The 13,073-nt window shown below is 35.8% G+C and overlaps 1 protein-coding gene and 2 pseudogenes across 2 annotated transcripts; 1 reads left to right on the top strand and 2 right to left on the bottom strand.

Annotated features, from left to right (window-relative positions):
- Window positions 1–1,316: 1,316 nt before the first annotated feature.
- On the bottom strand, window positions 1,317–2,876 carry LOC130948207 (cysteine-rich repeat secretory protein 38-like). Of its 2 annotated transcripts, none has more exons than XM_057876922.1 (3): window positions 1,976–2,876; window positions 1,794–1,889; window positions 1,317–1,628 (listed from the first exon to the last, which is right to left on the bottom strand). In XM_057876922.1, exons 1-3 carry the CDS (start codon window positions 2,847–2,849, stop codon window positions 1,549–1,551), a joined length of 1,050 nt encoding a protein of 349 aa, XP_057732905.1. In that variant the 5' UTR covers window positions 2,850–2,876; the 3' UTR covers window positions 1,317–1,548. The 2 variants fall into 2 exon arrangements, with proteins under 2 accessions (XP_057732905.1, XP_057732904.1); XM_057876921.1 differs by having other exon boundaries at window positions 1,330–1,628; window positions 1,794–1,892; window positions 1,976–2,873.
- Window positions 2,877–6,708: 3,832 nt separating this feature from the next.
- Window positions 6,709–6,819, top strand: LOC130953593 (small nucleolar RNA snoR2/U65; annotated as a pseudogene).
- A 2,203-nt stretch (window positions 6,820–9,022) lies between these two features.
- On the bottom strand, window positions 9,023–12,697 carry LOC130950191 (probable xyloglucan glycosyltransferase 12; annotated as a pseudogene).
- Window positions 12,698–13,073: the final 376 nt, after the last annotated feature.

Below are 13,073 nucleotides of genomic sequence, written 5' to 3'. Positions count from 1 at the left end.
ACCACCCTCAGCCTACCAACTCTAACAGTGTCAAAAATAAAAACCTAAACACCACTGCCAAACCCAAACGCCTTATACCACCACTACAATCAAGGTAAAAACGGCGGTGCTCAGCCCCTTCCCCGAACCCAACAAAAACACCAGACGCGGCAAAACAAAAATGCGAAAAAGGAAGCAGGCAAAACAAACAGCAAAAACAGAACAGGCACACACAAACAAGTATGGAAGAAAAAAGGCAAAAAATACCAACCTGGTAAATTTGAAGGAAGCCTGAAAAGAAGGCTTGAAAACAAGAAGAAACAGAGCGGCACTAGAAAGCAGAAACCAGCAAGGAGTTTTTTCAGAAAATGAAGAGTTCCCTTTTGGAAAAAAGAAAAAACGGACGAGGGAAATAAAAACCGAAGCAAAACGGTTTCAAAAAGAAAAGCAAAAAGACGTAACTAACCCTGGGAGCAATGAAAACTCACGGGGGCAAAAGAGAGAAAACCCCCTCCACAATAAATGCCCCCTCGGAAAAGCAAACTAATCAATTACGCCTCAAAGGACGCAACAGGCACAGCAAGACACGGAAAGGTCACGTCAAGACCAAAATACGGCCGAGACGAATCTTTCACCAAACGAAATCGAGAAGCCGACCTCGTCACCAAACGAACACTCGGCCAGCACCGAAGACGCAGAGAAACGTCTCGAACTCTTAGCGACAAACCGACCTCACTCGCTCTCCCGCTACGGGGGCAACTGTTACGGATCCGGCCCACGGACCCCAGACCCGTGACCGAACCCGAACCCGGCTTACCGGGTCAACCCATTCCGTCTCTCTAGAAGGCCCCAAATCGGCCCTCTAGAGTTCCTAACTAACTTTTGAATTCAAACGTCCCTCTTATCTTAGCCAGATAAGATAAAGATAAGATAACCACCATCATCTATAAATAGAGGACCCAAATCCCTCCAGGTATTCATTCATTCCTCACACCTTATACCTCTTAGATCCATTCTGACTTGAGCGTCGGAGTGTCTTTGCAGGTACCTCCCCTCCTCTCCATCTGGACAATCCAACATCTGACTCGTCCCGCGGGTTCCCGATCCTCCTCCTATATCGTATCAGAAGCATTCTGTACAATAACTAATTTAGATAATAATATATATTAAATATCACTAACGTACCAAAGTGAACTGTTCTATAAATCTTAAATTATTATTTATAAATATTATTTTACACCCAAATTTTTTAAGATAATAATAATAAAAAAAGAGATATAAATAAAAGCAAGAAGCGAAAAATAAGGAGAAGTGAAAGATGAAAAAAGAATAGTGAATATATTTGATTTTTTTTCAAAATTTATAAATCTATCACAACATTTTTCAAGAACTACTTTTTTTTTTTTTTTTTGGTCATGAGAACTACTTATTTTATTAATCTATTAAAGATTACAACAATAAGCTGGACCAGCTGCACTTGACAAGAATCTCCTAACGAGCCACTGATGTAGCTTTCCTTAATAGAAAATAGAGAACACTTTCAAAGTTTTGTTGGGCTCCCAATTCTGCCTATGTTGATACAAATAAAAATGAGCCCAACAACAACAACGACGGAACTGTAGTGACTGTGGTACTTGATGTTTTCACCCCTGCACAAAACATAATCAATTAATTAATTAATTAATTAATTCCTATTATAAGAAAGATTTAATCTAATATCAATAATAAGTGATGACTAACAAACTAAACTAGTTAAATTAAGAAAAAGAGAAGGCACTTTAAACTAAGCATATATAATGTCAGAACTCAAGTACCTTCAAAAGAAGGTGTTGGTGATGATAGAGGATCAGATGGTGGTTGGGCTGAAGGTGCTGAAGGTGGTACCAGAGATGACGATGGTGAAGGCGTCGCTGCTATATCAATTAATAAGTGATTAATAAAACTAATTAATCAATAAATGTATACCCAGACTCATCAGAATGATATGAGAAAGTACCTTCAGGTGAAGAAGGTGCTGGAAATGGTGACGGTGATGGTGATGGTGATGGTGATGGTGATGGTGATGGTGATGGGTGATGTGTTGAAGGATCATAGAAGAGGAAGGAGTAGGTTTCATATCTATGATAGCAACTAGGCCTAACCATTCTAGCACCAATCTTATCATTGCAAAGACTCAATAGCCCTTTGATTGACTCAACTAAGCAGCTATCACATTCTGCTTCAGACAAATCAGGAGTACACTGAACAACACCGTACACGGTTTTGTTACTTTGATCATCAACCGCAGTTCCCGCTCCATATTTTCGACGAGAGTCACCCGCTGCAGCTTTCCTTCTTAGCTTGTCCGACAAGTTCTTCACCACTCCATTGAACTTGTCCGCATCTACTGTTGCATTGTTCATGTTACACATATAATAGGCTGGTTCTGTTTCGTTGAGGCCGAATATGGTGCGATCGGAGTACCGCAACATGCATTTCTCATCTTGGTACCAACCAATTGCCTCCTTGCGGTTTGGACAAAGCTGTGTGATGTTGGCTTTCGCTTGATCGAGGCAGCCGCGGCATTCCTCCGGTTTGATGTCTCCTCTGCAGAGTCCAATGGCGTTTACTTTGTCTTTGTTTTCGCCATAAGAGGAATTGTAGAAACCGTAGTCGATTCTTGTGTTGGATGTGAGAGTGGACAAAAGGGTATTGAGGTTTCTGGCATAGTTGCTCTTTGCTGTGTAGTTACCTCTCTCGTTATTTTGATCGCAAAAGTAGAAGAACCTTTGTGAAGTTGTACCTAAATCAGCACTGGTTTTGGATATGAGAGTTGTTGTTATGATGAGGCAACAAAGGAACCAAAGTAGGCTTATAGAAAGAAGAGACATTATGGATGATTGAAGCGGCTCAACTATTTTCAAGTATTTTTATAGACGAAATATTATTTTATGGAAAAAGCAGTAGAATTTCGTAAATGATTTGGATGTGAGAAGAAAATGATAGATTATTCAGTTAGCAGAGTAAATCAAATGAAAAATAGAAAGGTGGTAAAAGATAAAAAAGACCAAAAAAATTATACACAAATTGATTAAAAAAGATCTACATATAAATAATTTTATTGTAAATATGTACATAATAAGACTTTTTTTTTATCATGTTGCCCATTTTATTTACAGAAATAAGATTTTGTTGCTGTGGTGGTTGTATTATTTATTTATTTTAACAAGAAAAGACTTGACCTCTCTTAACTTACAAGGTGACATAATAGTACTTAGTTATCCGAAGAAAAAATGTAACCATAGAGTACTTCATTTCATTCCATAGATCTTTATTTGGGTTGGATTTTAGCGTGTATCATGGGGTGGGAATATAGTGACACTGCCTATGTAGACTTTCCAAATCAACTTTGGTCAATCTCTTTGGAACTTTTTTTTTTTCCATAACAATGCAATGTAAGTTCCATGAATGTAACTGGATTCACACCTTATACCATATTTTGGGCAAGTCTTTCTGTCTCTTATAGAGTTGGTCACACACGTCTGGAATGCTTGACGAACCCTCCTAATTGGTTGGTTGTTTATGCATCGCAGGCCTTGTAACTAATTAGTATCTGCATTTTCCAAATCAACTTTGAGCAAGCTCTATGAAGTGGTCCATGCTATTAAAATTCAAATGATGACAATCAGCAATGGGTGCGTCGGTCCAATACAGAATTAAAACCCTGTGCGTGTATAACACATGCCAATCCACACTAAAATGTTGAAATTGGTGACTTTGTATTTTTATTTTTCCATAGATTCTTATCATTCAATTTAATTAGGAGTGTGTTAGGGGAACAATAATTATCTTGAACAACATGAACAACCACCAATCAAATACAAGTACACTACACTCTAATTTAATGTTATTCATTAAATTTATTTTTTTAATTCTATTGATTTACATTGTTCACACATTGTTCAAAAATGTTATTAGTTACCTATACTTTTCTATTTAATTAATAGTCATCTACCTAAATATAATTAATCATTGGTCATTGCATATAAAGATAGAGTTTTTAGTTTTGTTTTTTAATTAAATGATAGCCTTTTCCCCCTTGTCTTGTCTGGTCTCCCATCTTCCAAGTAAACTAAGTCAGTGTATTTTTATAACACTTTTTAAGGAATAAAAAATATTTTTTATTATTAGACGGTTACGGTTAGTTATCCAAAAATAATATATACACACTAAAATTAATTATTAAAATTAGTTATTATATTTTTTTTGTATAAATATATATAATTTAATTTACTTTTAATATATATTTTATATTTTATTATGTATTTTATAATAATAATTAATTTTAATAATTAATTTTAATATACATCTAATATGTTTGATTATATTTCATTTAAATTTGTTAATTAGCTTAATAACACTTGAATACAGAATACGTTGTGAAATCAACTTGAAAAATATTTTTCATGTAATAACTTCTTAATTTTCCCGGAAGAATGTCCAACACTTACAGAAAACTTAATCATTAGTGTATGTGATAAACTTGTTTAACTTAATGATAAATTTCCTCAACTTTCATAATAAGCGAAGAAAAAAAAAAACCCTTCTGATTTTCATATCGTCATATACTTTTGTTTGCTCAACAAATAACCTTTTTAAATTAAGAATATATAAAAGGAAATAATATATAACTGAGAATTGATGTAACATAATCTGATTTAAACATAAAAAAAAGGTGATTGCTACGGTATGATGATAAATTCATACGTACCGATACGTTTAAAATATAGACAAGTAGTAACAAGCCACGTAGAATTTATTTTCCACGTCAGTATTTAATTTTTTTCTTTTTTAAATATATATTATATCACCACTTTTACTAAAATACCCTTTAATTAAATAAAAATAAAAATTATTTATTTATTTAATTTTATAAAAAAACTTAAATACCCTTTTTGTATATATTAAACAAAAATTACTCTTTTAGATTAATTAAATTGTTTAATTTTAAAATTTAAATAATCTAAAAAATAAAAACAAAAATATATTTAACAAAATTATTTGTCTCTTTATAAACCCTAATCAATTACTCATACCAAAAAAATTAAATAAATTTAAAAAATATTAAACAAAATTACTTTGTTCTTTGTTTACTGGGTTCTCACACAACCCTCATCTCTAATTGTTCATACAAAAAAAAAATCATCTGAAAAATTGAGAAAACAAAATAAAAGAACAGAGCTTCATGTCTTCATCTTCCTGGATTTTTCACCAGCACTCTCAACGAGCTTCTCTCTCATTCCCAATTCTGAGACTCAAACTCTCTCCTCTCTCACTGCCACTAGAGTCTTTCTCGGTCTCACTAGAGTCTCTACTCGTTCACACAATCACACTCACCGGCGTCTCGTTGCTCCTCTCCTATCGTCGCCGGCATTTCAACGTCTCGCGGCCTTCCCTGGGCTCCTCCTCGTCGGCGACAGAAGCACTCGTCGGATCGTCGTCGCTCGTCGTCTTCTGGTTTCAAGTACTCGCCGTCGCGAGTCGCCGTGGATCGTGGACCGTCGTAGGGTCGTCACTTGTTTCGTTGCTCGTCCTCTTCTGGGGTCGGGTCCTCTTCGTCACCCAGTCGCCCTTGGTAAGTCCATGCATCATCACTTCCCCTATACTCCCTTTTCCAGATTCTCTTCTCCCTGTATTTTGAGATGATGTTGAATTGGTAATCAATTAATTTGTTAGCGATTGAATCTTGAATTTGTTGCTGTATTGCTGAATAATCACCGAGTTTATTTTTTTTTTGTCTTTGCTAAAAATCATCAGAATTGAATTTGTTACTAATTATTATCGAACCTTGAATTTGTTGCTGGCTTGCTCAAACACCTCCTATTATGTTTTCTATGTACTACTTGTGTATGTTACAGTATTCATATGACCGGGCTTACAATTTGTTGTTGTCTTGCTCAAACAACAACAACAACAACAACAACAACAACAACAAAGCCTTGTCCCACTAAGTGGGGTCGGCTACATGAATCAAACGACGCCATTGTGCTCTGTCATGTATCATGTCTACAGAGAGACCGTTTACATGTAGATCTCGTTTGACCACCTCACGGATGGTCTTCTTAGGTCTTCCTCTGCCTTTCGCTCTTTGTCCATCTTCCATCTCATCCACCCTCCTGACTAGATGTTCTATCGGTCTTCTTCCCACATGTCCAAACCACCTGAGACGCGATTCAACCATCTTTTCCACAATGGGTGCTACTCCAACTCTCTCCCTTATATCTTCATTCCTTATTTTATCCAATCGCGTATGACCACTCATCCATCTCAACATCTTCATCTCTGCCACACTCAGCTTATGTTCGTACTCCCCTTTAGCCGCCCAACACTCCGTACCATACAGCATAGCCGGTCTTATAGCGGTGCGATAGAATTTACCTTTAAGTTTTAAAGGCACTTTTTTGTCGCATATAAAACCAGATGCACTCCGCCATTTTGACCAACCTGCTTGGATCCTATGATTTACATCCTGTTCAAACACCCCCTATTATATTTATCTCTACAGTTTTTATATTGTATATTGCTTCATGATTTCAGTTTATTTTTGCATGATATACTTCAACCGATAGCTTGTTTCCCCTGAATGAATTAAAATAAAAACTGTAAACTGAACATATACCCCATTCGGGTATTTGGATCAAATAAAAACAAACAAGCTAAACCCCCAACTGACAAAAGGAAAATACAGCCAGTCTTATGATTGGACCAAGAGCAAGAATGTTCATTTGTTTCACATTTTGATAGGAACCTGGGGGTCTTAATACACTGTGATCTGTGAATCCGTTTTATGTGATTACATTCTATTTTATGTAATCCTTTTACCAAAAAAAGAAAAAAGAATCTGTATCCCTCAACCATTTCTTAATAGATGCAGCACTTTGAGATAGTTAATGGTGTCACTAAAGTTGAAGGAATAGCAGAGGAGAAAACTGCAGGTGCTGAAGAGGACGAAGGTACTAATTACAAGATCACACCTTTTCCTTAAATAGCATTTCAATTCATTCACTGATAACACTTTGATTTGGTTTTGTAGAAAAAGGAGTACCTGCTTTTTGGCTCAATGCAATGAAAAACAATGAAGTGTTAGCTAAAGAGGTTAGTTGGTGCTATCAATAGTAACTCCTTTTTTTAAATGTTTATTTTATGTCTTGCAACCAAGTCTTAGTGTTAGCTTAAGAGGTTAGTTGGTTCTATTCAATAGTAACTCCTTTTTTCTTTTAAATGTTTATTTTATGTCTTGCAACCAAGCTAATTTTAAGTCTTTGTGAAATAGATTTTAGAGCATGATGAAGGTGCTCTCAAGTTTCTCAAAGATATCAAGTGGAGCAGGATAGACAACCCAAAAGGTTTCAAGCTTGAGTTTTATTTCGATACTAATCCTTATTTCACAAAGCAAAATCTCAAAAAAGATGCCTGTTATTTCCTTATTGGCATTTTCCCTATTTCATGACCACATCAAATTTTGTTTGTATTGAAGGCATGGTATTTAGAGCATAATTGACTTAAGCAAACTGATGTTTTCACCTATCATTGAAACTTTGTTAATGTGTGGGTTGAAAAGATGTTTATTGGTTTTGCTTGCTTGACAGATGTGGAAGATAGTCTGGAAACAACGATAGACGCCATTATAGAGGGTTGTAATTATTCATGGGAAGAAAATCATGGAGGGATAAGAAAAAATCTTGAGGATCTATGCTTAGCTCCATTTAATGAGACAAAAAGTTGGAGAGAGTCTGTACTCATTGCACAAAGTGCTTGCCAGGCAAGACAATTTCCAACCTAATACTAAAGTAAGCATGCTGTGATTGGTGTTTGTGGTGCATTCACATGCTTAAGTTATGTGTTTGAGTAAAACAAGAGGAACCAGTTTAACGAATCTATGATGCCTTGTTAAATCTGTTTCAACGAATCTATGCTTATGTTCATGACCTGTTAGTTAGCAGTCAATGGCACCTATTCCTTTGATCTCCATACAAGTACTCAGATCTCTGTTCAATCTTGCAGGAACTAGACAGTATATGTAATGAAAATATTTGGACCATACCAATGTATCGAGTATCTCCATCAGACGGTAAGTTGTCCAATTTAGGTGTAGAAGCCAAGATTCTTGTGATACACAGTTATGTTGCTTGTATATCTATGTTGAAGAATTATCATGTATTTGACATGCACTATATATATATATATATATATATATATATATATATATATATTGCTTAATGAAGGTGGATTCCGAGCTTTGGTGACCTTTAAAGGACCCGACTTCGAGTGTTCATTGGGGGTGACACTTGTTCCAATCCTCGCGAAGCAAGAGACTCGGCTGCTGCAAGGATGTTGGCTAACTTAAGAAGCAAGCAAAAATCGGCTAGTGATTTTGACTCCAAGGCATAGAATCAGCAAACTTTCTAGATTTTTCTCTACCTTTGATTTCTGTTTGGTGTAAGGAAAATAAAAGTAGTTTTTATTTTACTGATTTGACAATTGATGTGCCATATATTAAGTATAGCAGTTGAGTTTGTTGCTTAGTCCCAAGTTATCTGTTATCTCGGTTTACTTTTATCTTTTGTTATCATTAATGTTTTGGTGAACAGAAATGTTTTCTTTTTGAAAGTGAATTTCCAATAACTGCTGCATGGATGGATATATTGTTTTTGTGAAACGGCCATGAACATATATGAGGTTTTCTTCATTGTTTTTACATGTTTTTGAAAACCTTACAATTTAAAATTAGTTGTAAAGATAACTTAAAAGAAAGAACAAGGTCATATGAGGAAAGTACTATAGCAGAATGGGTTGCCAAGTGAGGAATTCAGTGGTAACCCATGTTTATAAATAATTATTGAAGATGTTGCTATATGTACAAAAAATTAATTTAGATAGACAATTGCACAAAATAACAAAAAAAGAATGAGATAATCAAATTACAACATACATCTTGCATCTTCTCCTCCTGCTCTCCAATGAAAAAAAATAGTATAATCACCCAGACAAAACTCTTTTTAACTTACTGTGTCCATGTCTTTACTTCCAGCAACAACTTTGCGGTGGCGCCTATTACCAGTTTTCCTATCTCTTTCACGCCTTCCCGGCCCTCTCCTGTTGGGTAAACTTCCAACTTTTTCGCTGACCACCTCGAGAATTGGAGCTGGCGGAGGGGGTGGTTGGACATGACCCGCTGGTGGAAAGAAGTAGAAATGGATTCCTTGTGCTGAAAGAAGAGACCTTGCTGAGACTGTTAGAAGCAAAACGGCCAAAGCAAGTTCCTTCATATATATTCTATTATGCTTCTTATTCTTCTTTGATGATGATGATGATGATGATGCAATTTTCTTCTTCTCTTGCAGAATTATGCAGAATAGTGTGAATGAATAGAAGGGTAGTATCAATTTTCTAAGAAGAAAGAACATAAATATGCTGTTGAATTTCTTTGATAAGCTTATCTGGCAGAACATAATTGGTGATGACATTGTATAAGCACTAGCAATAGATGTTAAGGTCTTCATTATTGCCATATAAACAAGGTACTGAATTGAGATATGCATAGTGCGATGCTTACCTTCGAGCGTATGATGGCGAGCAAACAAAGGCGAGACAATTGCATTGGTCCGGAATGCCATCTATGTTGATGTTTCCTATAAGCTTCATAAGATTCTGGTAGCTCACATTGACACTGGAAACAGTAACAAGTTACAATTAGTATGATAGAAGATGACTTTGAATAACAAAATTTAGGCTAAGCTAGCCGTCGTCCCTCAACGATACATGCAAGATCAATTTGATCCCTGAAAGATTCATGACATTGGTTTATTGATGTCACATGTAACTTTTAGAGACTAAAGCAATGTTGAAGTATATATTTAACTATTTAAGGAGGACTAAGCATGTCTTAGAGGGATTAAATACCTAGTTTAATCTAATAATTTAATAGTTTGGTAGAAAATTAAAGTAGTAGGGCAAACCTCATCATCATTGAGGAAGATGAATTTCCAGCCATGAAGATGAGCTCGAACGGCAATGTCCATGTCCTCAACAGTGGTCCTCTCCAACCAACCACCGACATCTTCCAAGGCCTTAATTCTCCACACTCCGGCGGTGCCATTGAACCCAAAGAAATTAAGGAAGATCCCATTTACTTGCTGCTCAACCTCAAAATGAAAAGCCAAATTAATGTTCTGCAACCGTGTTAAAAGGTTCTCATCCTTGTTCACAAAAGACCATCTCGTTTGAACTAATCCCAATTCGTCGTTATCCTGCATAGTATCAAACCAAATAAATTTAGTTGACTATAGCAGAAACATCCATCCAACAATAGATGCTAAATTTCTAGTAAGGGCATTGAATTTAATGAATTAATGAATCACCTTAAAATGAAGAACTGTTCTTTTAAGGAAATCAACAGTAGGCTGGAAATCAGCATCGAAAAATGCGACAAACTCGTAGTCTTTCACATAGCTACAACTCATGGCAGATTTCAAGTTACCTGCCTTGTAACCCTCTCTGATCACCCTATGCCGATACACAATGTTGGCACCCTCTTGTTGCCATTGCTTCACCTCATCACTGATCAAAGACCGAGTTATTGGATCATCTGAATTGTCTAGAACTTGAATTAGCAACTTGGACTTAGGTCAATCCAAATTGCAAACAGCACCAATCGATTGCTGATAAACCTGAAGAACACAATCAACTTGATTGGATCAACAAACCACATTATTAGGTTTGGAGGTAGATTATATTGGTTTCAAGTAGTTAGGTGGAGTCCAAATTGGAAGAAATCCAAATTAACAAGTTAAGCAATAAATGACAAAACAAGTCAAGCATCACTTCTTGATCCAAAGCTTTAAGGCTTTACAAATATATACCATTCAATTAATCCAAACTTACAACTAAAACTTGAAATTCCATCCTAGGAACACAAATTGGCTAATTTTTCAAAGCAAATTGAACCCACAAATAGACTAATCCAAACAGAGAAATCAATCAAATCATCATTGTATCCTTATCTTACCTCTCTCTCATTGCACATGGGGATCTGGACTAACACCATAGGAAAGAACCCTTTCTTCTCCCCAGATTCAAGATCCAAATCACCATAATCTTCAGCAGCAACATTCTTGATCTTCTTATACCGGATCCAAAAACAACCCAAGCAAAGCACAAGCCTATCCAAACTCTGAATAAGGAACAACATAATTTGTTTCACTCTTCATTAGTAATCAAATAATCATTCAATAAAAAATTAAAACACAAAATATTCAAATATTCAGTAATCAAATAATAATTGAACGTGGCATAAATAAAAAACGCAGAAGAAGTTAGCAGTGAACTGACCGTCGAAGTCTAAAATTTTTTTCTTGGTTGAGCTTCTGCTCTCTGAACTCGAAGGAAGGAAACTGGAATGGAGATGGGTTTTTCTTCTGAGCAGTCTGAGAAGAGGGGGCAGAATCGTGACGGAGACAGAGGCCAGGCGACGAACACAACTCATAAGAAGGTGGTGGGTTGGAAGAATCTGCGACGACCAGACGAAGACGATGGTGAATGAGCGCCCGACGGACGGCGACAGGAGCGCAATGGAGCAGATGAATACCAGGAACTGACGCGCCGAGCTCGAGGAAGAAGAAGCTGCGATTCTTGAAGGAGGAAGAAGCACGGACGACCAGACGACGATGATAGTGCCTGAGAGCGACAGTCCTTGCGGCGGTGGTGGAGAAGCTAGGTTTCAGTTTCAACTTCCTTTTTTGATTTGGGAAGAAAGATTGGGGTATTAAAAGGGTATTTTTGTCTAATCAAATAAAGGAAGGATGTTTAAGTCTTTTTATAAAATTAAATAAATAAATATTTTTTATTTTTAATTAATTAAAAAGATGTTTTAGTAAAAGTGGTGATATATTATATATTTAAAAAAGAAAAAATTAAATGCTCACGTGGAAAATAAATTCCATGTGGCTTGTTACTACTTGTCCATATTTTAAACGTATCAGTACGTATAAATTTATCATCGTACCATAGCAATCACCTAAAAAAAATTACTGATCCTATATCTTGAATCAGTTTCACACTTAAATTAGTAAAATTAAAAATGGAAATTATGCTTTTCGAAAGCTTGCTGATCCTGCATGTACACACATACATCATAAATGTAACAGAAAAATAAAATTCTTAACATCAATGACTTCATCACCAAAACCAAATTTTAGCGAGGATATAGCTCAGTAATGGAAACTTCATTTTCTGATTTATTACTTTATTACTACATAACTTTACAATAAAGAATATTGGGTTTTTTATTTAAATAAATAAAATAAATATTTTAATTATTGAATAAATAATTATAAAAATTATTACTGAAATTTATTTCCTAGATTTATTTCGTTCACGTTTTTTTCGTTTACATTGTAAATGAGATATATGTTAAAATAATGTGTTTATAGTATAAACAAGATACAACCAGACAAATTTTCAATTACTATAAAAGGATGTGCAATTCTTGACATTCTCCAAATACATTTTATATCTTCTTCTCTCCTATTTTTTTTACAAAAGTAAGTAAAAATGTCCAGTAATAGCAGATATGTAGTTGTCTGTATGTACCCCAATTGTCATATGAAAAACAGCGACAATGAGGTGATATTTGAGTGTGAGAATCCGTTACTATTGCGCACTCGACGTCTAAGTTCATTGTCCGAGTTGAAAAGTATGATATTGAGTAATCTTAGTAGCACAGGGAGAAGAGAGATCGGAAGGGCGAGGTATAGGTTGCTAGCACCGTTGGATAATGGAGTTTTTTGTTTTCGACTATTTCGGCCACAAGCATGTAAGACTCATGTTCGACATTCATAGGAGAATCATGGCGGAACAAGTGATGGAGCTTTCCGCCGAGGTTGGTGATGTTGGTGGTAGTTGTTCTGTATACTCGATATTTGTGCAGGATGACCCACCTTTCGCATCGCCACTGATTCATGCTGCCATACCAGTGGAAGACATGGAGGTGGGTGAGGAAGACTCTGATGAAGAGTACGTTGTGGATAGCAATGATAGTGATTCCTCTGAGGATG

The sequence above is a fragment of the Arachis stenosperma genome, chromosome 9, assembly GCF_014773155.1.
Source record: "Arachis stenosperma cultivar V10309 chromosome 9, arast.V10309.gnm1.PFL2, whole genome shotgun sequence".
In the NCBI taxonomy this organism is placed as follows: domain Eukaryota; kingdom Viridiplantae; phylum Streptophyta; class Magnoliopsida; order Fabales; family Fabaceae; genus Arachis; species Arachis stenosperma.
Note: the sequence above shows the minus strand (reverse complement) of the source record. Positions and strands in the feature narration are given on the sequence as shown.

Coding starts and splice junctions, on each gene's coding strand:
- LOC130948207 (XM_057876921.1), bottom strand. CDS start 2,849: ATGTCTCTTCTTTCTATAAGCCTACTTTGGTTCCTTTGTTGCCTCATC. Junction 1,893..1,975: donor AGCACCTTCTTCACCTGAAG/GTACTTTCTCAT, acceptor TAATTGATATAG/CAGCGACGCCTTCACCATCG. Junction 1,629..1,793: donor ACCAACACCTTCTTTTGAAG/GTACTTGAGTTC, acceptor TGTTTTGTGCAG/GGGTGAAAACATCAAGTACC.